Source organism: Sus scrofa, chromosome 10 (assembly GCF_054392235.1).
Source record: "Sus scrofa isolate SSC_HxYL_T2T_F1_AM1 chromosome 10, Sscrofa_HxYL_maternal_Yorkshire_Landrace_v2.0, whole genome shotgun sequence".
Taxonomy (NCBI): domain Eukaryota; kingdom Metazoa; phylum Chordata; class Mammalia; order Artiodactyla; family Suidae; genus Sus; species Sus scrofa.
Window position 1 is genome coordinate 59,941,648 of NC_139392.1, and position 23,581 is coordinate 59,965,228.

General features: G+C 40.3%; 2 protein-coding genes across 5 annotated transcripts in view; one reads left to right on the forward strand and one right to left on the reverse strand.

Annotated features, from left to right (window-relative positions):
* SMU1 (SMU1 DNA replication regulator and spliceosomal factor) overlaps positions 1 to 3,353 on the forward strand; it is a 29,889-nt gene extending 26,536 nt beyond the window's left edge. For 2 of the 3 annotated variants that reach the window (XM_084978732.1, XM_084978734.1), the window contains one exon: positions 233 to 3,353. In XM_084978732.1, the coding sequence (XP_084834858.1) occupies positions 233 to 331 (99 nt within the window). In that variant the 3' untranslated portion in view covers positions 332 to 3,353. 3 annotated transcript variants of the gene reach the window in all.
* Positions 3,354 to 7,322: 3,969 nt separating this feature from the next.
* Positions 7,323 to 20,052, reverse strand: DNAJA1 (DnaJ heat shock protein family (Hsp40) member A1). Of its 2 annotated transcripts, NM_001244163.1 has the most exon segments (9): positions 8,180 to 8,561; positions 9,474 to 9,574; positions 9,987 to 10,102; positions 11,524 to 11,638; positions 15,540 to 15,767; positions 16,467 to 16,571; positions 18,390 to 18,567; positions 18,725 to 18,866; positions 19,920 to 20,052. In NM_001244163.1, coding segments are annotated over 8 exon segments (1,194 nt in total). In that variant the 5' UTR covers positions 18,857 to 18,866; positions 19,920 to 20,052; the 3' UTR covers positions 8,180 to 8,342.
* Positions 20,053 to 23,581: the final 3,529 nt, after the last annotated feature.

The window sequence follows — 23,581 nt, forward strand, 5'->3', positions numbered from 1 at the left end:
ACACATTATGAAGAGCAGTAGTACAGAAAATATGATCAGCGGCGTGATCGCTCCTTTGAATATTTGATTTGTGTGTATGTCTAGCCCTCTTTGAGGCTGCCTTAGGCTCGATTCCTTTGATGAAAAGTAGAAGCTTCACTCTTCTTTCCTCCCAGTGGCTCTGGAAGCTTCTTCAGAGTGATCTGTTGTAGACATATATACTCTAACCCTGTGCTTTACCTATTTATTCCAGGTTCATGAGAAGGATGTGATTGGGATCGCACATCACCCTCATCAGAACCTGATTGCTACATACAGTGAAGATGGACTCCTAAAGCTCTGGAAACCCTAAATCAGATATTCTTTTCTTTTTAAATTAGCTTGAAAGCATGTACTTAATGAAGACATAGTCATGTGTTGCCTTTTTTTTTTTTTTTTTTTTTTTTTTAAGGCCAGCTTTTCTAAGCAGATTGGATTGAGAATAAGAATTTTGCAAAAATTCATGTTTAAGTTGCAGTTATCCTTTTTAAAGTATATTTTTAGGGTATTCGCCTGTTTCTAACTGGGGCAGTCACTTAATATTTTCAAGAATCTTTTATCTAGAGCGTGAAATACTGATATTTCTAGGAAAACACTCTCATCCTTTGATTATTTGAAATGCTGATTAAAACCAGCCTCCTGTAGTAAAACTTGTAAATAAGGAATTAAGGAACTGTCGCCAATTAAGTAGCTGTTTACTGTTCCATCTTTTTTTTTTTTTTTTTTTAAGATGTTAATAAACTTTACACCTTTCTGGAGGCTTTGCTTTTAAATGTAAATAAGTGTTCGTCTAGTCAGCATATTTACTTAGAATCAAATGAAGAGGGTGGAACACGTTATTATCTCCGAATCTCTAGTATAGCAGGAAGTCAATTCCTGGGTAGAAGGACAGAGTGAATGTAAAAAGATCAGGATCTTATGTCACTGCGCTCACCCAGGCACTCATTCTTCTTAGCTGAGCATTCTCCATGTGTTTTGGCCAGCTCTAGGGAATGTTATGAATAGAACTAGCTCCAGGGTCCATTGTAAGGATTCACTTTTGCCGTATCCTATTTGTATGTGAAGGAGGGTTTTGGCATTGAAAATGTTCTGTTCTGAAGAAAAATTGGAAAAGGACCTGAGATTTAGCCAAGTCTTTTTTTGCTATGTGCATCATTGCCAGTTACCTAAAGAAAAAACTTTTTTTTTTTTTTTCTTTTTTAGGGTTGCACTCAAGGCATGTAGAAGTTCCCAGGCTAGGGGTCAAATTGGAGCTACAGCCGCCGGCCTGTGCCACAGCCACAGCAATGCCAGATCCGAACTGTATCTGTGACCTGCACCACAGCTCATGGCAGTGCCGAATCCTCAACCCACTGAGTGAGGCCAGCCAGGGATTGAACCTGCATCCTTGTGGATCCTAGTCAGATTCATTTCCGCTGCGCCACAACGGGAACTCCAAGAAAAAACATTTTAAGCCAACAAAACTGTTGAAGATATTTTGCATGTGGGTGTCTCTTTTCTTCTTCAACTAAAGGTGTGTGGAGCACCTACGTTGATATGTGAAGGTACTGTGCTAGGTACTATTTCAAGAAAGAGCTTATTTGTTTGTGTAGTGTTTTATCCCCCCTTTAAGTTTTCCAGTTACTAAGATACAAACTAGTGGGGGAAGGTTTGCAGTCTTTGATTGTTACTTAAAATACTGTGCCTAGTAATGCTCAGTATTGACTGAATAGTCTTAGCAGCACTGATTCTGGCCATAGTCCCCCAATTTTTTGTCCTTTTGTCACAAAACCTGCAGTCTTTCTACAGTTTTTTTTTTTTTTTTTTTGGTTTAACACATGACCTTGTGGTGAATTGGTATTTGTGAGATGCATACTTTGTGCCAAGGCTCATGGAGAGCAAGAATCTAGTTAGCACATGTACACTTATTCCTTCTAGGGATTTGTAGCTATTACCTCTTCTGCTCTTGCATCTAATGCTGAGGATGGTTCAAAAGGACAGATGGGAAAAATTAGTTAACAGAATTAATTGAAATAGTGGGATAAGAGAAAATCTGGAGTTTGGGGTTTTGATAGTAAGAGGGGTATTATCCAGACGTACTGGATTAGGAAAATCTTCCTAGAGGGGCTGACCGTAAAAGGACCGTTGGGAGCTGAAGATAGAGGGCTTTGGTGATCTAAATTAGAGCTTTTCCAGGCACTGGAGTATGGGGTAGCTACAAAGCATGTGCTGGACAGATGGTAGTGTCTGGGGAGACCTGGCAAGAGGGGAGGCCTGGATGGGGGTCATTAAGTATATTTCTTCCTCCCTCCATTCCTTCCTTTTCTCTCTTTTTGAAGTACAGTTGATTCACTTCAACTTGTGTTAACGGTGTGTAACAAAGTGATTCAGTTTCATACACACACATACACATTCTTTGTAAATATTCTTTTCCATTATGGTTTATCACGGGATATTGATTATAGTTCCCTGTACTAAATAGTAGGGCTTTGTTGCTTGTGCATTCCTGTATGTCATAGTTTGTATCTGCTAACTCCCAGCCCCCATCCCTCCCCCACCTGCCTACCCCTTGGCAGCCACAAATCTGGTCTCTGTGAGTCTGTTTCTGTTTTGTAGATGGGTTTGTGTTCTATCTTAGATTCATATGTAAGTGATATATGTATTTGTCTTTATCTGGCTTCACTTAGTACGATCATCTCTAGTTCCATCTATGTTGCTGCAAATGGCATTATTTTCTTTTTCATGTCAGAGTAGTTAATATTGCATTGTATGTATGTTCCACATTATTTTTATTCATTCATTTTGGACACATACATTGTTTTGGCTATTGTGAATATTGTTATGAATATGTGGGTGCATGTATCTTTTTGAATTATAGTTTTATCCAGATATATGCCCAAAAGTGGGATTGCTGGATCATATGGTAATTTTTTTTTTTCTTTTTAGTGCCTCACCTGTGGCACATGGAAGTTCCTGGACTAGGGGTCAAATTGGAACTGCAGTTGCTGGCTTTTGCCACAGCCACAGCAACACTGGAGCTGAGCTACATTTGTGACCTGCACTGCAGTTTGTGGTATTGCTGGACCCTTAACCCACTGAATGAGGCCAGGGATGGAATTTGCATTCTCACAGAGGCGAGTCCTTAATCTGCTGAGCCACATTGAGAACTCCTGTTTTTAGTTTTTAAAGGAAATTCAGTGCTGTGGTGGCTGCACTAACATTACCACCAACAGGAGGATTCCCTTTGCTCCACACCTTCTCTAGCATTTATTTGTAGACTTTAATGACCAGTGTGAGGTGTTGCCTCATTGTCATTTTGATTTGCATTTCTGTAATAAATAGTGACGTTGCACTTCTTTTCATGTGCTTGTGGTCATCTGTATATTTTCTTTGGAAAAATGTCTTTAGTTCTTGTGCCCATTTTTCAATTGGTTGTTTTCAATTGGGTTGTTTTTTTGTTGAGTTGTGTGAGCTGTTTGTGTATTTTGAAAATTAAGCCCTTGTAGGTTTGCATAATTTCCAAGTATTTTCTCTTATTACATAGCTTGTCTGTTTATAGTCTCCTTTGTTGGGCAAAACCTTTTAAGTTTAATTAGGTCTCATTTGTTTTTATTTCCATTGCTTTGGGAGACTGACCTTAGAAGACATGTGTCCGGGTTTATGTCAGAGAATGTTTTGCCTATGTTCCTATGTTCATGGTGTTTTATGGACATAAACAAAGTCTTATGCTTAAGCCTTTCAGCCATTTGAATTTGTGTGTGGTGGAAGGGTGTGTTCTAAATTAATTGATTTACATGCAGCTGTCCAACTTTCCCAACAGCACTTCCTGAAGAGACTTTTTCTCATTGTATGTTCTTGCCTCTTTGTTGAAGATAATCAACTATAAATGTTTGGGTTTATTTCCAGACTCTAGTCTGTTCCAGTGATCCATATGTCTTTGTGCCAGTACCACACTGTTTTCATTATTGTGGCTTTGCAGTATTGCCTTAAATCGGGGAGGGTTATACCTCCCAGTTTCTTTTTCCTCAGGATTGCTTGGCATTTCTGAGTCTTTCATGGTTCCATATAAATTTGTTCTAGTCCTGTGAAAAATGTCATTGGTAACTTGATATGAATATTAAATCTGTAGATTGCTTTGGGTATTATAGCCATTTTAACAGTATTAAGTGTTCCAATGCAAGAGCATGGGATATCTTTCCATTTCTTTGAATCATCTTTGATTTCCTTTATTAATGAATGTTTTCTAGTTTTCGGCATATAAGCCTTTCACCTCCTGGGTGGGGCATATTCCGAAAAGGTTTTTTTGGGTTTTCAGTGTGATTTTGTCTTTTTGCCTTTTCTAGGGCTGCTCCCATGGCATATGGAGGTTCCCATCCTAGTGGTCTAATTGGAACTGTGCTGCCGGCCTATGCTAGAGCCATAGCAACACGGGATCTGAGCCATGTCTGTAACCTATACCATAGCTTACAGCAATGCCAGATCCTTTACCCACTGAGCAAGGCCAGGGATCAAACTGGAAACCTCATGGTTCCTAGTCGGATTTGTTAACCACTGAGCCACGACAGCAACTCCTTCAGTGTGGTTTTGTTGTTTTTTTTTTTTTTGCTTTCCATGGCTGCACCTGCAGCATATGGAGATTCTCAGGCTAGGGGTCTAATCCGAGGTACAGCTGCCAGCTTTAGCCACAGCCACGCCAGATCCTTAACCCAGTGCGCAAGGCCAGGGATCAAACCTTGGTTCCTAGTTGGATTTGTTTCCCCTGCACCAGGACAGGAACTCCTACAAGGTACTGTTTTTTTATACCCCCCTGATATTTCATTGTTAGTGTAAAGAAATGCAATTGATTTCTGTATGTTAGTTATATCATTACTTCGTTGAATTCGTTTTTATCAGTCCTGATAATTTTTGTGTGGTGTCTTTAGGGTTTTTTATACATAGTATCATGTCTCTGCACATACTTACTTCTTTCCTTCCAATTTGGATACCTTTTATTTTTTATCTGATTGCTGTGGCTAGGACTTCAATACTATGTTGCATAGAAGTGGTGAGAGTGGGCATCCTTGTTCTAGATTTTAGCAGGAAGGTTTACAGGTTTTCATTGTTAAGTATTATATTGGCCATGGGTGTGTCATAAATAGCTTTTATTACATTGAGATATGTTCCTTTTATAGCCACTTTGGTAAGGGTTATCATGAATGGATGTTGAATTCTGTCAAATGCAGTGGTTCTAAAGATCATCTGGTAATCTGTTTGAAAGGTAAGTTTCTCAGGTTGGATCTCAGACTTTGAGAATCAAAGCGTTGCAGTGGGGCTCAGCAAGCTCACTCAAATTTGAGAACAAGTAGCCCTCAGGGCATTTTCATCATTTATAAGGTGGGTGTTTTAATGCTTGTTCTATCAATCTCAGCAGGCTATTGAGATAACCAAATAAAGTGATAAAGGTAAAAGACTTCAGAAACCCTTGAAAGAGCATCTTTATTGCTGTAACTTGCTAACATTTTCCATTCACTGTGCTCAGTAGAGCCTATGCTTCATTTTCCCACATTATTTCAAAACAGGAAATTACCACGTCAAAGCTGGGAGGCTTCCTGAGCCTGAAACTTGCAATAGCAAGGGCTGCCATTATTGTTCTGGGTGATTAATACACCCATGGTGGTAGTATAGAACCTTGGCTCTATGTATCCTGTTACCTAGGCTACACCCAGCTCAATTACATCAAAATCCCCCAGAGGATGAGATTCAAATCATGGTTTTTTTTTTTTTTTTTTTTTTGTCTTTTTGTCCTTTTAGGGTCACACCTGTGGCATATGAAGGGTCCCAGGTTGAATCCAAGCTGTAGCCGCCAGCCTACACCACAGCCACAGTATTGCCAAATCCGAGCCGCCTCTGTGACCTACATACACCACAGCTCACGGCAATGCTGGATCCTTAACCCACTGAGCGAGGCCAGGGATCCAACCTGCAACCTCATGGTTCCTAGTCGGATTTGTTTCTGCCGCACCACGACAGAAACTCCATCTTCTAGTGATTTACATTTTAAGGATTTTTCCCCCCTGTGGTGAAACAAAAGTAAATCTCTCATCCATTTTTAAGTGTACAGTTCAGTTGCATTAACTATATTGTGTAACCACTATGTTTTAAAAACTTTTGCTCACCCGAGGTAATTAAGCATGCAGTAACTTTCTGTTCCTCTTTCCCCTGGCCCTTCAAATATCTGCCTCCTGGAGTTCCTGTTGTGGCTTGGCTGTAAACAAGTCTGATCAGTATCCATGAGGCCGTAGGTTTGTTCCCTGGCCTCACTGTCAAGGATCCGGTGTTGCCATGACCTGAGGTGTATGTTGCAGAGGTGGCTCAGATCTGCTGTGGCTGTGGTATATAGACCTGCTGCTCTGATTTGACCCCTAACTTGGGAACCTCCATAGGCCCCAGGTGTGGTCCTAAAATACCTAAAAAACAAATATCTGCCTCCATGAATTTGTCTAGATATTTCATGAAAGTCCTTTCCTATCACATTTTATCCATCTGTTAGACACATAGGTTGTTTCTTCTTCGGCTGCTGTGAATTATGAAATAACATTGGCACACAGTTCTCTTGAGTCAAGGAATGGAATTACTGGGTCATATGGTGAATTCATGTTTGGCTTTTGAGGAGCTGCCCAATATCTGTGATTCACTGTATTTCCCTTCTGACAATACTGGAAGCATCATGTTAGAGATTTTTGTAATTTTTAAAATGCCTTAGAACATTTATAAATATAGGTTTATTGATTTTTTTTTTTGGCTAATATATATGCAGTGAAAACTAAGCCATTATTTTCAGTATTTTGATTGGTTTTCCTTTACTGAACACCTGCTTTTTTATCCAAATATAAGGGTAGCTGGCCACTAAAAAAAGACAATCCCCCAATAATAGGAGGTGAGGCTGTCAATTAAGAATATCACTATGACAAGAATCCCGAACGTTTTGGGAAATACTCACTTTATACCAAGTTTCAGTCTTTTTTTTTTTTTTTTCCCCCTCCAACTCAAGTGTTCTAAGTTGTGGGTTACTTCCAAGTTAGAAATGTTTAAGCCTCCTGATATGGGAGATAACAGAACCAGAGCAGAATTAATAAGCAGAAAGCCCTCATATTCTCACTTGCAGTGTTAAGATACTTAAGCCCCTCCACTTTCGCTCCTCACCCTTGCTTAATATAAACATTAACTACGGTTATATAGTGTTTTTGTATTACTCATTTTAACTAGTTAAATGAATAATCTTAATTAGTACAAAAGCAATGCTTTAACCTGGGGGAAAAAAAAGGCCTGTGGTGACACATTGGACATGCTTTATAATCAGTGTATTAAGGAAACAGTCATACATTTCAAGAATTGCTTAAATTCTGATATCCAGATTTAAGCTTGTGAACATGACTTTAAACATACAGTTAATTAAAGCTATTCATCATAATTTGCTATACTACCAACATTAAATTACAGTTACTTTGGAGCGTAAGTTAAATGGTTTAAAGTAAGCCTATAACATGCCTGCAAAACACCTTCCTATCCTGATACATGCAAATTACTTCTCCATGTTAAGGTCTCACCACTAACTTCTAAATTATCCTGCTCCAGAGAAGTCACTACTCTAATGCTTACCGTGCTCCAAAGAGGGAAAAAAAATGTTTAATCAGGACCAATAGTTATATTTAAAAAAAGATGGCACAGCAAAAGGGAATGCAATTTTACAAGTGCAAAGCCCTCAAGCAGCATGTTAATGATAAACCCCTTCTTTAGAAAGGTATCATTTCTATCACTATCACCAGAGGCTAAATTAAATTATATATATAGCATGCCATCTTCAAGTAACAGTTGAGGCAATAGAATAATAAATGCAGAAGCATCACAATGAATCCCAACTGAATACAACTATACAGACCAACACTTCTACAAATTAAGTTCTTTGCCTGATTGCCAGTTAAATACAGTTTTAACTTCATAGCTTAACAATTAAGGGTCATACACTGAAGTCAATACATACACACCTGGCATTTCAGTCTAAGCTATTCCATGTACATAGCTGAAATCAATTACAAGGTATGGCCTAACAAATGGTAGGGGAATTGTTTTTTTTAAAGTAGTTTTTTACAGGTATTAAACTTTTCTTGCACACTGAAGTCACCATACATACAGGGCAAAGTCAGAGCTTTTATATTTGAGTTTATTCTTCATTTAACTTTTAAAACACTACTATAGTTGAATATTAAAACAATACCAAGTAGTGAGCATATTATGATTATAGTCCTTCACTCAATCACTACTGCAGCAAATAAAATGCCAGCAGTAAGCGTTATTCACTGGCCCCATTAAGAGGTCTGACACTGAACACCACCCCGAGGATGATGTTCATCATCCTCATATGCTTCTCCATTGTAATGGCGTCGTCTCTCCTGATTTGGATCAAAGTCCACTAGTTCTACCTGGTCCATTTCATCAGTCTCTTCTACTTCCTTCCTCTCAGGTAGGAGTTTTTCCAGCAAAGAGAGTTTATCAGGGGAGAGAAAACCATTCTCAGGAAAGTTCACCTGTAAGGAAAAAACTCCCACTGTAAGTTCAATTGATTTACTTCATCCTTAGCTCCTTAGACAAATTACCACTGACCCATTTTCCCCCTCCCTCAAACACATGTAACCACATAGTATTCTGGTAAACCTGCCAATCCCAGGTTAGAATACACATTCTATAAAGGCATATATCACCTAGTACTCTGAAATCAAGTTCAAGGCATACATGAAGTCTTAAAAAAAAAACAAAACCCTAGTAAGACTGCACTATAATAATCACTGTTCTATGCAGCAAGTACTTTATTTTTCTTTTTGCTTTTTCTAGGGCTGCTCCCGTGGCATATGGAGGTTCCCAAGCTAGGGGTTGAATCAGAGCTACAGCTGCTAGCCTACACCACAGCCAAAGCAACTCAGGATCTGAGCCGCATCTGCAACCTACACCACAGCTCACAGCAACACCAGATAACCCACTGACAAGGCCAGGGATCGAACCCGCAACCTCATGGTTCCTAGTCGGATTCGTTAACCACTGAGCCACAACGGGAACTCCCAAAGATGTTTTTAATAAATGTTAATAAACGTTAAATGGTTCTGAGGGCACAAAATTTTAGATTGAGGGAATGGCTTTAAGAACCATTCTATTAATAGCATTACAGTATTTTGACAAAAATTTGAATTCTATTTCCTTTCATTAGTAAAATACCCACCCACTTGCCACACCCCCCCCTTCCTCTGCCAGTCTTTCAATAGCCAATAATGAGGCCAACAAACCCAATTCCAACTTTTTAACAAAGAATGCTCAAAAGGACATAAGTACTGTTAGATCTGGGAAAAGAATATAAATTTTATGATTCTGATCATTCAGAAACTGAAACTAACAAATTTTAATAAACTAGTCATTCTCAAACATTCCTAGAGTACTTTATAGCTTACCTTAAATTCAATAATTAGGCGACCCTTTTCATATGGTCTACGATAAATTGGCATGCCTTCATTTAGCACACACTTGATATCTCCATGCTTGACAATCTGACCTAAAAACAATGAAACCAAATACCTCAAATATAGTCACACTTTTTTTGGGCTGCCCTGATACATACGGAGTTTACCAGGCCAGGGATCAGCTCCAAGCCACAGTTGTGACCTGTGCATCCGGCACAGAGACACCACTGATCCTGCTTGCAGCATAGTCATGCTCCTAGTCACACTTTTATGACGCAGAGAAAATAAACAGAAATGTCCTAGCTCACTGACAAGTAAATTTATGGGAAACAATCCTGATACCTTTTGTTTTTGGATCTTCTAGGGGCTTCCAAGACAGCCAAGAATGCATGATTTCAGCTCAAGGATGCCTATGTACTCAGCAGCTTTTCTCCATGCCTATATAGTTACCAGCAGACTATGAAAACACTAGAATAGAAAGACAAGCTTATCTAGTTACCATACCTGGATGAGAAGTGATGACTATGGTTCGGTTGTCAAGAGTAGATATCGGCTTTTGGAAGCCACACAATGCCTCAACCAGCTGTATGTCCATACACATAAAAAGGTCTTCTCCTCGTCTGTACAATATAAATATGGCATATACTTATATCTTTCAAATCGCTAATGATTACAAGCACCAAAGCAAGAAACTGTTTTAAGATGCCCTTTCTTTCTGATTCTTGAAACAGAGCTGAGAACTGGGAACAGCAAATACATAGAACCTGCCAGCACTGTGTCCTCAACAAGGCTTCAGATCCCCATCCCTTCCCCGCACAGTCTAAGTGGAGAAACACACCGAAGGCTGGATTCCAGATAATTTAGAGTCTGAATTAAATTATGGGGATATGGCCAATTTCATAGGACAATGAGAATTTCTTTGTTGATATACATGAATTAGGGAATACAGTGCCTGGCACATTATGAACACAATCTTTTATATTTGATAACAGCCCACTGCCTCCTCATGCTTGCTTTCTTTTCCCATTCATACTAGTAATTTTTTTCATCAAGCAGAATACTTTCCAGAAATAATCTTGAGGATTCACCTCAAATGACAGAATCAAAATCCTAAGCTTGATGGCATTTTCCATGATTGTTCCATAATTCAAAACCTGTTCCTTCACATGTCATTCCCAACAGACTTACTGGAACCCAATTCCAGATGTTTTTAAAATTAGCCATGGATTTATTATTTAACACATTCACTGTTAACCAATCTTCCTTGTGCTTCACTATAAGTTCATAAACAAAATTAAGTATTTCACATAACAGACCTGAATTAACTTTTTTATACAGAATATTTTAAACATTTTTTTTAAATATAAAAAAACCCAGGATTGAAGAAAGTGAAACTCAGGATTTAAGAAATTGGTGAAAGCTTTAGGGCACTTACTTCAAAACTAACTACTTAATACAAATATTGGTAACAGCTTTATCTAGGGGATGTTTCCCCAATCCACCTGTTTATACTCATATAAAACATCTCCTGGGAGTTCCCATTGTGGCTCAGTGGTAATAAATCCAACTAGGACCCATTGAGGATGTGAGTTCAATTCCTGGCCTTGCTCAGTAGGTTAAGGATCTGGCACTGCTCTGAGCTGAGACAGAGATCGCAGACATGGCTCAGATCCCATGTGATGTAGGCTGGCAGCTGCGGCTCTGATTCTACTCCTAGCATGGGAACTTACATATGCCACAGGTGCAGCCCTAAAAAGAAAAAAATAACTCCTAATTGATCCTTCAAAATCCAGATTAGGCAACAATTAACCCAAATTTAGACCAAAAAAACTTAAAATCTGACTCTCTGTTAAGACAAACATAAATGATTAACAATCTTTTGAAGAGGACAACACTACATAGACTAACTCTCCTATACTTTCCTAGGGTAGTTCCAAGAAATGGGTTCTAAAAGTAGTGAAAAGCTCATTTAAATAAGAAAAATGAAGGAACCCCTCTCACCCCCCAAGTATCACTTTGAGTATTTGATAAAAGTTTTTACCGAGTAAAAACGGCATGGTCCTTCTGATCTAAAACAATGATAATGTCTCCTGGCTCCAGTCCTGGTTCTTGGTCTCCCTCACCATGGAATGTTATCTTCTGGCCATCTTTCATGCCTAAAAACAAAAAGCTAATTTTACACTCTTAACATCCAAGGTCAGAATCTCCATCTACAAGAAATACAGATGCATGTTTGTGTGTACATGAAGAAATTGTTCAAGTCCATATGGATGCTAAAGTTTTGGAGAATTTACCAAAAATACCCCCAGTCCTACTTCTTACTGAAGAAAACTGTCATAGTGGAGAACACAAATTCTAGAGGCAAACAAGCAAATCAGGCTTCAAATCTCAGAGCTATTTACCAGTAGGCTGGATTACCCTGGGGAAGCAAGTTGCTTAACTTCCTAAGCATCAACTTTCCCACAGAGACCTACCTACCTCTCCATTAGAGCTCTTGTGAGGACTAAAAAAAGAGGTCTACACTGTCACCAAATCAGTGGTAAACATCATAACCATAAATGTTTCAATTATTTCATCACTTTAAAAAAACTTAGTCAAATTATTTCTATCAAGTCTACAGAAGCCTAAGTCAGGCTCCCCCCCCTTACTGTATTAGCAATGTTTACATATAGGAAAGCAATATATAAAACTTAAAAAAATTAAAAGTCCATAATTGTTTTGTTAAATGATTTTTAGTCTTTTCTTAAAGAAAGGATAATTATGGCTTAACACTTTCAGACCATGTGGTTAGGGTCAAAATTACAGAGAAATGTTGGAGTTCCCTTTGTGGCTCAGCAGAAACGAATCTGACTAGTACCCATGAGGACCATGAAGACGAGGGTTCCAGCCCTGGCCTCGCTCAGTAGGTTAAGGATCTGGTATTGCCATTTCTGTGGTGTAGGCCAGCAGCTATTGCTTTGATTAGATCCCTAGCCTGGGAACCTCCATATACAGCAGGTGGGGCCCTAAAAAGGAAAAAGGAAAAAAAAAAAAAAAATTACGGAGAAATGTGGAATTCCCACTGTGACACAGTGGGTTAAGGATCTGGCATCCTCTCTGCAAGCGGCTCAGGTCACTGCTGAGGCATGGGTTTGATTCCTGGCCCAGTGGAGTGGGCAAAGGATCTGGTGTTGCTGTAGTGAGGTGCAGCTGTGACTCAGGTTCAATCCCTTGCCCAGGGAACTTTCATATACTGTGGGTGTGGCCAAAAGAAAAAAAGAGAAAAACCCCAGCAAAATTTTTCCAATAGGGCAAACATTTCTGAAACGCCAATGTGTTTACTGAGATTACCTCTGGCTCATGTATCTTAGTTCACTAAGGATTCACTTAAGCTAACACCTCTTTAAACAGAACTCATGTTTGCAAGTCATTAGACTGCAGCAGTAGCTCCAGGATTCCTGAACCATTGAGCACTGAAATCACCCAACAAAAGCAACTTTGTTTTACTATTACAGGAAGTACTGAACTTATATAAAATAGTCAAAAGCACAAAGAATCCCTAAATATTCATCAATATACATCTAGTAATTATCAGCTCTTGACTAGTATTTCATGTTACATATACCTCCACCCACATTCCATGTATTTCGAGTCCAGACAGGCCAATTACCCCAAATACTTCAGTATATACCTCTAAAAAGATAGACTTAAACCAAAATACCAGTATTATGCATTGATGAAACTAAACAATCTATCTTTAATCACAAAGTAACTGTGTCTCACTATACTAGTGAAGCAACTGAACTCAACCAGTTTTGCTGGTTGTTCCATTAACATAAAGAGCACAGGCTAGTGCAGCGTTCATAAATGGCTTCACTTACTACTACTGCCTCCTGAATACATACTTTTGGTAGCAAGAAGGGAACTTTACTGGACAGGGAAAAATTCAAATCCTACTAAACATGGGCCAATTAAGGGGAGAAAAATGGAGGAAGGAGTTCCCTGGTGACCTAGCGGTTAAGGACTCCATGTTGTCACTGCTATGACTTGGGAATCCACATGCCCTAGGCATGGCTGAAATTAAAAAACATGGGGAGGGAAGTACCATGATTCACATGGGGAGAAAACTATTGCAGAGACTTAAAGTAGATGTGTATACTGATAAGATGTTCATAAGTACAGTTCCATGTGAGTATGTACAATGTATTATTACTTTTATTTTTGTGTGGTTTTTAATTTTTCTGCTTTTGTTTTTTCCTAGGGCTGCACCTGTGGCATGTGGGAGTTCACAGACCAGGGGTCAAATTGGAGCTGCAGCTGCAGCTATGGGCCTATACCACAGCCACAGCAATGCCAGATCCGAGCTGGGTCTGCAACCTACACCACAGCTCACAGAAACGCCAGACACTTAACCCACTAAGCAAGGCCAGGGATTGAACCTGTGTCTTCATGGATACTAGTCCAGTTTGTTACCCCGGAGCTACCACAGAAACTCTGTATGTTTCACTTTAAAATAACAAAGTCTCTGGGAGTTCCTGTTGTGGATCGATGGTTAACAAACATGACTATGACTAGGATCCGTAAGGATGTGGGTTCGATCCCTGGCTTTGCTTAGTAAGTCAAGGATCCAGCATTGCTGTGAGATGTGGTGTAGGTCACAGATGTGGCTCAGATTCTGTGTTGCTGTGGCTGAGGTGTAGGCTGGCAGCTGTAGCTCCAATTCGACCTGTAGCTTGAGAACTTCCATATATGCCGTGGGTGTGGCCCTGAAAATATAAAACACAAATAAATAAATAAATAAATAAAATAAAAATAAATAAAAAATAGCAAAGTCTGGAGTTCCTGTCATGGCTCAGTGGTTAACAAACCCAACTAGCATCCATGAGGATGCAGGTCTGATCCCTGGCCTTGATCATTGGGTTAAGATCTGGCGTTGCCACGAGCTGTGGTATAGGTCACAGAGGCAGCTCGGATTCTACATTGCTGTGGCTGTAGTACAGGCCAACAGCTGTAGCTCTGATTAGCCCCCTAGCCTGGGTCCCTCCATATGCCATGGGTACAGCCTAAAACCAAAAAAATAATAATAATAATGAAAAAATTTAAAAATATAAAAAAATAATATAGCAAAGTCTGGAGTTCCCACTGTGGCTCAGTGGTAACTAACCCAACTAGTACCCATGAGGATGCACATTAATTCCCTGGCCCCGCTTAGTGGGTTAAGGATCTGGTGTTCTGGTGAGCTGCAGGAAAAGTCCCAGATGCAGCTTGCCACTGGCATGGCTGTGGTGTAGACTGTAAGCTGCAGCTTCAATTTGACTCCTGGCCTGGGAACTTCCGTATGCCACAGGTAAAGGCCCCCGAACCAATGAATAAAATAGCAAAGTCCGAATGAGCTAATCATGTTGATTTTTTTCAGAGTAGCATAATGTATTCTGGGGTTATACACATTTTAAGAATTTCTACAATGAGGAGTTTCCATTGTGGTGCAGTGGAAATGAATGTGACTAGGAACCATGAGGTTGCGGGTTTGATCCTTGGCCTTGCTGGGTTAAGATCTGGCGTTGCTGTGAGCTGTGGTGTAGGTCACAGACACAGCTCAGATCCTGTGTTGCTGTGGCTGTGCTGTAGCTCCGATTTGACCCCTAGCCTGGGAACTGCCATATACCTCGGGTGCAGCCCTGAAAAGCAAAAAAAAAAAAAAAAAAAAAAAAAAGAGAGAGAGAGAGAAACTACAATAGAAAATAGACACTCATCTAATACATTTTAAAATATTTTTTACTAAATTAAAATTTAAAAATTGGCAAAATAAAATATCCTAATATTGAAAAGAAACTCTTAAGTTATATCCTGGAACCCAAAAGGCAGAAACTGATAACTTGTGTTTAACTTGTAAAAACCATTAGAAAGTAGTAATTATAACCTAAGTCCTCACAAATAAGTTAATAAATCAAAGTATATCACCTGTTCCTGACCCTATCAGCTCCCAAGGAACGAACCCCTATTAGGAAATAAAATATAATGCTAATAAATTTGACATAACACTCAAGAATTTAAAATAAGAAGTGGCTCAGAACTCACCTTTGTCAATATGAACTTCTAGAATTTTCTTTTCTCGAACTATCTTCCTCCCATTGCAACTTTTACATCTATCTTTAGGACTGATCCGCTCCCCATGGCCCTGGCACTCCATGCACACAGACTGAATTTGCTGAACCATTCCAGGTCCTATTTGATGAATTCTTATTTGCATTCCAGTACCTCGGCAATTGGGACAGCATTCTACTGCTCCTTTCTTACCACCTCGGCCTAAATAGTTTAAAAAGAAATTGTTTATATTTAGTATCCAACACAGTGATGAATGTTTTAATGAGACAGTATCTAAACACTCTGCTTTGTTAATACTTTTAAGGTCTAATGGAATGCTGCCTTAAGAATCTACAATTCAGCCTTTTTATTTGATACAACATAGTCCCAAATGAGCTTCGGTTACCTATAGACATCTTGACTGCTATTTTCCCAAGGAACCATTTCAGAATTTTTAATTTTAAACATGTGCTTCCAAAGCACAATTCTTAAAGACTACTTTAACTGCGAGAACATTTTAAGACTTTATTCTCTTTAGAAAATCTATTTCAAACAAGTAACTTGTATTTATTTGAAAAAAGCTTAGAGGTTCAGAGCCAATAATTTGACAGCTCTGGACTTAAAAAGAGGACACTTTAAAATCATATGAAGCCACTGCAATGCCTCTGAAGTTCTAGAGAAGAAAGGAAGTACTCATCTCTGAACAATGTTGAGAAAAAGGGACACCAAATTAGATCCCACCTGTGTTCAAAATATACACATAAAAGTGTGATATTTTGCAAATATTTCTCTAGGAGGTAGGTTCGGGTGGTTTTCAGACTTGCATTCTCCAAGATCTAGGTAGTGCAGTATTTGTCAGTTTTTATATATCCAGAAAAGCTTTGGTCCCATTTCAGTTCTATTACAAGCATTAAGACATACCTTCACATTTGTCACAAATCACATTCTTCTGCAGAGCTAGTTTTCTTGTTGCACCATTATATAAATCTTCTAAAGTTACTGAGAGTTGATGCACAACATTTTTACCTAGAACAAAATATTACTCATTAAAAATCTAAGATACTGCATCTTTTTTTTTAATGCAATCAAAAACATTAACTATGAGTTCCTGTTGTGGCTCAGTGGAAAAGAATCTGACTAGTTTCCATGAGGATGTGAGTTCAATCCTGGCCTCGCTCAGTGGGATAAGGATCCTATGCTGCCTAGAGCTGTGGTGTAGGCTGCAATTGAGGCTCAGATCTGGCATGGCTGTGGCCAGCAGTGCAGGTCTAAATCAACCCCTAGCCTGGCAACTTCCATATGCCTCGGAGTGTGGCCCCAAAAAGCAGAAACAAAAAAAGGTCACTGATAAGCTTGATAAATCCTTAAAAAAAAAAAAAGTTAACTGCAAAATCAACTGAGAAAACCAATGTTACTTAAAACACAATTATTTACCAATAAATCACCCCAACTGCTCTTCTGTCCCAACACATTCTATGACTCCTTCACTTACTATGGTATTTAGTGAAATTACATCATCCAAAAAGTCTTCACACACTAAGTTCCAAAAACTCATCAAGTTCAGCCAGGAAAGCTGATGTATTTATCCTGTCTCCATATAGGAGTATCGATCCAGAAATGCGCATTTACTGCTGAGCCAGCACTAACTGTTTAAAGGCTAGATTTCTCATTCTTTACCATAGTGCAGTCCAATAAAACTTTCTGCAGTGACGGAGATGTTTTATATCTTGTGCTATACAACAGTAGCCAGAAATCACACATGGTTGTAGAGCATATAAATATGGCTACTGCAGACTAAATAACTGAATTTTTATTTTTAAGATAATCTAAATTTGATGCAGCCAGTGGCTACAAAGGAGTGACATATCTCATCTAGGAATGAGAACTAGAAGATGGCGATCATATAAGGACAGAGGCTACAGAAATGTACCTGCCAATGGTTAATAAGTTTCTAACTAGTGATTCTTCCTTCCACAAGGACTTTATCCACCATGAAATACTGCCTTACGTCTAAGTGGGAGAAATTCTCAAACTATCTGATCGACATGAAAAGTAAAGTACCATTACCTTCCTCTTCTAGACCCACCTTTGGCTTCTGTATCACAAATATAATTCTATGTGATTAATTCAGGCATGGTAACAGCTGCCCTTAATTCAGCTTTGTATGTTTCAGAATATAAGAAATAAAGCTTCTAAAATTTAAGGAAAACTTTCGAATTATCACACTTAAAAAATAACCTTTCATTGATCTAATACACACAAAGAAGAGTTTGCCAATCAATTGATTTTGACTGGAAATTGTTTTAAGGTAAGTTTCTTAATATGGCACGTATTTTAGTACAATACAACTGAAGGTAGATTAAACAGAGACCAAGCTTTTTGAAGGCAATGAACCTGTGTTCCAATCCAGACTCTGATGCTGGCTATATGTGACCCTGACAAATATTTAGGATTCTGAACTGTAACTCCCTTCGACTGGGTGTTATTCACTTTTGACTACATCCACTATTGGGGTTGAGGAGTAGGTGTGTAAGTTCTGAAAATCAAAACATATAAAAAGGGTTTTGAAAATTTTATGCTCCTGTAACTTTATTCATTTAATGCTTGACAACTTCAACAAAGTCCTATGTATCTGAAGAGCTTTAGAAACACTCATTTGTTAGCACCCTATTGGCTATTTTTAGTTTCATCCAAACTCATTTTAAAAAACTATCATAAAATGTTTACAGTCAGCTTGCAACATTACACTAACATGTGAACAAGCATTTAATAATATGTGAATTCTCAAGAATTCGCTTTAACCAAATTGGCTAATTTGCTATATGTGGACTAAGTCATTCTTACCTCTCCTTTCTCTCTGCATCCTTCCTCCTCCTCCAAAAAACATATCAAAGATATCCATGGGGGAGCCAAAACCACCACCTGCTCCACCTTCTTTAATTGCCTGTTCTCCTCCTTTATCATATAATTCCCTTTTCTTTGCATCAGAGAGCACTTCGTAAGCTTGAGAAATCTGTTTAAACTGTGTGAGAAAAAAGGGGATAAATTTCACCAAAAAAACTCAACTGTCACAAAGCACAGCCACTGTATTAGACATACTCAATTTCATGTTGTAATGGAAATACCATACACCTGGCAAGAACTACCCAGTTATGTTAAAGTGTGAGTATGGTACTCGCCTTCTCTCCTTCATTTGGATTCTTATCAGGGTGGTACTTCAAGGCCAGTTTCCTGTAAGCCTTTTTCAATTCTTCTTGGGTGGCATTGGGTTTGACCCCCAAAACATCATAGTAAGTGGTTTCTTTCACCATTTTCTACAGCCTGAAATAAAAAAGTTCAATTTTAACTACTTTCAACTGGTAGTTTTAATTAGTAAAAATCAAGAGTTTAGGCAAAGAAATTTGTTCTTTGCCAAATCTGATCATAAGAACATCACCTTCCCTAAATTTCACAGAGACGGTAACAAGTCCTTTGATAATTCAGCCATTAAATTCTAACAGACTAAATATAAGCTAATAATTATCAGGGAATAATTAAGAAACCTCCCATACTACTTTGTTCCCACTTTCCACCTGAAAACCTCCATCTCGATTCTTCCTGTCTCCCCTCCCCATTAATGACAGGGCAGTAAAGACAAGACGCACTAATAGGTTCAGTCCACTGTCATTATCATCTTTGGTAAATCTGATAAACCATACACTTCCTAGAAAAGACGTCTGGGCACAAGGCGGGGAGGAAGCTCCAGAAAGCAAGCTCCCCTCCCCCTCAATCCTGAGACTGTTTCTCAATCACAGGACCTACAGCTTCTCTGCTTTGAACGCCGAACCCCTCTTGCCCCACAAGCCAGCATAGCTTACATGTTGTTAGGTTTCCCCCTGCACTTAGCGCCGAGCGTTGGGCTTCCTTCCTTTCTTCCTCCGACTCAGGAGCGAAGGGGTGGGAGAAGCCCAACCCTCAACAAAGAGAAGGAGGGGAGACCGGAGATGCGAAAACCGCAGCCTCCGCCAAGCTCCTCCCGCAGCCCCTCGCCCCCGGCTCCTCCTGCGCGTGCGCGCAGAATCGCCCCCACCCCCACCCCACCCCCAGCGAGGGCGGGCGGAGGGAAACCCGGAGGCGGCAGATCCTTGGAGACCCCCGGCTAGATAGGCGAGGGGAAAGCTTCTGGAACGGTATCGGGCCCAGCCGTTGCGCACCAGCAAGGGCTGCCGGGACACCCCCATCAATTCTACAGAAAGGGAATCGAGGATACAGGAACCGACAGCCCCGCAGCCCACGCGGAGCCAACCGCCACTTGACCGCGGCTCCATCCCAGTTCCCGGAGCCGCTAATGGCGCAGGCCTGGGGACCAGAGGAAGCGTGAAAGCAGAAACTCACCGGTGAGCGGGCCGAGGCCGATGTGGGGGAGCGGGAAGGAGCGCGTTTCTGTGCGCAGCTCGGGCAGCCGCCGCTCCTCCGCCTCTCACCGAGCGTTCTGGAAAGTTCCGCCCGGCGCGCCGCAACCGTCGTCTTTTGTAGCCGAGTCGCGGCGCGTCACCCGCCGGAAGTCCCACCCCCTCCGGCTGCTGCCACCGCCCCGCGGTTACCTGGGCAACGGCGCGGGGGTGCTCGGAGTGGGAGGGACTCAGCTGAAGGGCCTTGTGGGGGTGGGCTCAAGACTGGGTTCCTGCAGCTCGTAGAACTTTCTGGATCCCCTTCCTCCACCCAGCGGGCCCTAAAGTCTGGAAGTCTTGGGCGGGAACAGGGATTTGCCCAGTAGCGCTGCGATTCCGTTCCGGGCCAACTCAGGATTCACAATCAGGAGAGCCGCCGCCACCGCCGCTTGCTAGAGCTCGGAGAGCTGGGGAACAGGGACGCTGGCCGGGGCGGTGTGCGGTACAGGAATCTCTCAGAACAAAGCCTTGCCGCACCTGCTCTCCGCCGGCGCGTTTGACACCGCTTTTGGCGTCTCTAACCGGTTTAGTTTCTTAGACCTGAGGTTCTGGGAAGCCATGGAGCATGAACTTCTGATCAAGACGGTTGTGGGCTCCTGAACAGTCTCAGGCCTTGGATCTTGCTTTTTTTAACGCGCTGTCCAAAGCCTCGTAATTCACTGAACTGCGAAGTTGGAAGAACCCTCCGTGCAAGTTTTGGCCCCTGTACACACGATATATACTTTGGGCCTTGTAATACGTTGTGCTCAGGCAGCTCTAAACAGGGAAACGTTTGGAATACTTTGGTGCAAACCCAGGGCCTTGGAACCTCTCAGGCCAGGCATTCACCTGGTTTGGCTAGCCTAGGCACAGTAACACCAAGAGTGGCAAACTTTTTTTTTTTAAATAAATGTTATTAGAGTTGACTTATAAACATGTTTCAGGTGTCATCAGTTCACCTGAAATCAGTATATCAGTTATACATATAGCCATTCCTCATCAGATTCTTTTCCTACATAGATTATTACACGGATGGTTTTAATTATTGGACCTAACAATTAAGTTCTACCAGTCTGTGAGTCTGAATCTGTAGTTTGCAAAATGAGTCCTTGGGGCTTTCAGATGTTGAGCCTGGGGCATAATGGCAAATGTGGTCTGTTTTCTTTATTTAATAACAAAACACTGGAGTATCTAGCATCGGAGAAGATGTAAAGTTGAATAAGCTCTGTACACATTTTAGTAGGGAGACCGAGAAGTGAACTAACTATAAGGGAAGTGGAAGATAGAGTTCAGCGAGGAAAGATCTTGTATGTTCACTTGATGGAACAGAGAAAGCTCCTTTGGGAAAGTGGCAGTTGAGCTGAGTTTTGAAAGAAAAGGAGTATTCCCAGAAAAGGACAAAGTGCAAGGGAACCTAAGGTTAAGGTGTGAAAGAATATGATGCTTTTAGGAAATTGCAGTTATTTGACTATAGCCAGAGCTAAGAGCTGGAGTGACAGGAGGTGAGGCCTCAGAGGTAGTTGGAGAGCACCTGTTGGTGTATCTTACTCAACTAAGGATTTTGAACTTTACCCTGGAGTTATCCCCAAGCTTATCACCTCAGCCTTATCTCTTTAAGTTGTCACTATCTGCATTTTCCCAAATGCACTTTTTCACCTGTTTTTGCTTGTGCTCCAGCTGACAAACCCTTAACATTTCCAATCTTAGGTGTTGCCATCTCAGATATCACCTCAGGTATAAAGGGCTTTGTTTTGTTTAATCAGCAGTTACTAAAAGTTTAGTACTGGAGTTCCCATTGTGGTTCACCAGGTTAAGAACCCAGCTGGTATCCTTGAGGATGTGGATACATCCCAGGGGACACCTCTCAATGGGTTAAGGATCAGCATTGCTGTGAGCTGTGGTGGCAATTGCAGATTGCTGTGGCTGTGGTGTAGTCTGGCAGCTGCAGCTCCAATTCAACCCCTAGCCTGGGAACTTCCATATGCCTCAGGTACTAACCCCCCCCCCCCGCAAAAAAAAGAAAAAATAAAAGTCTAATATTGCCAGGCAGTGAACTAGGGCTTGATAATATAAAAATCACCTAAATTCTTGTCCTGCCCTCAAGGATGAATGCCAATGTTAAGCATATGAGGTAAACATCAGTATGGTGTATATTAAATCACATCAACCAAGATTTTCCACAGTGAATGTTACCATGCTTAGTGTTTCTTAAATGTTACCATGTTTAGTGTTTCTTTTTGCCTGAGGAACCCAAGTGAAATTCATACAAGTATTAGAAAGATGAAAGTGTGATACAAACATGAAGATAGCTTAGAACTAATAACTTATCACTCCAATGGCAAAGTTAGGTGATGCTTAGTTGTCTTAAAAAACATTATTAGAAGTTCCTGCTGGAGTTCCTGTCGTGGTGCATTGGAAACGAATCCGACTAGAAACCATGAGGTTTGGGGTTCTATCCCTGACCTCACTTAGTGGGTTAATGACCTGGCGTTGCCCTGAGCCATGGTGTAGGTCACAGACGCAGCTTGGATCCTGTGTTGCTGTGGCTGTGGTGTAGGCTGGCAGCTGTAGCTCTGATTTGACCCCTAATCTGGGAGCCTCCATATGCCTCTGGTGCAGCCCTAAAAAAGCAAACAAACAAACAAAGAAATTCCTGCTGTGGCACAGTGGGTTAAGAATTTGACTACAGTGGCTCAGGTCACTGTGGAGGCTAGGGTTCAATCCTCCACAGCTCAGCAAAATGGGTTAAAGTCTGTTGTTGCTGTAGCTGTCGTGTAGGTCACAACTGCAGCTTGGATTTGATCCCTGGCTGGGGAACTTCCATATGCTGAGGGTATGCTACAAGGGAACTCCCTTAAAAAGAATTCTTATTTACATAAAATACAAAAAGATTAGCAGTAATTTAGAATATGATCTTTTTCGGTGAAGAAATAGGATCATTTTTTACGTGTTGTTCGCAATTTTCCCTTTTCACTTAATTTATTGTCATCTTACCATGTCAGGATAAATAAGTCTGGCTTGTTGTTTTTAATAACTTCATAGCGTATAGTGTGTAGGTGCTATAATTTATTTAACCACTCCCCTATTGGTGAGCATTTTGGTAATTTCCACTGCGTTATGAATAATGTTGCAGAGAAATTCTTAAATATACCTTTGGGTAATTGTGAAAGTATTTCTGTAAAACAGAAATGGCTTTGTCAATGTGAATGCAGATTTAAAATTGAATAAATAACTTTCCATGTTGGTTTGTACTGTCAGCAGTATGTGAGTGGGCCTTGCCTATATGGGAGGGATCTTTTTTTTTCTTTTGTCCTTGCTAACCTTTTTTAGAGATTAAAAAGTGATATCTTTTATTTTAATTTAAGTTTCTTGAATAGTGTAGTTAGCATCTTTTAGATATTTACTGACTGATTTTTCTGTCAACTGTCTATTCTTACCATTTGCCCACTTTTCTCTGGTGTCTTTGCTATTTTAATAACATATAATAGCACTTTTATATTAGGGATAGTAGGTTTTAGTGTGTCATATGTTGTGGTTATTTTCTCTAGTGACTTCATGCCTGTATCTATATGTATACATTTTGGCTGTATGAAGTTTTTAATTTTTACGTAGGTAATTTTTGATTAC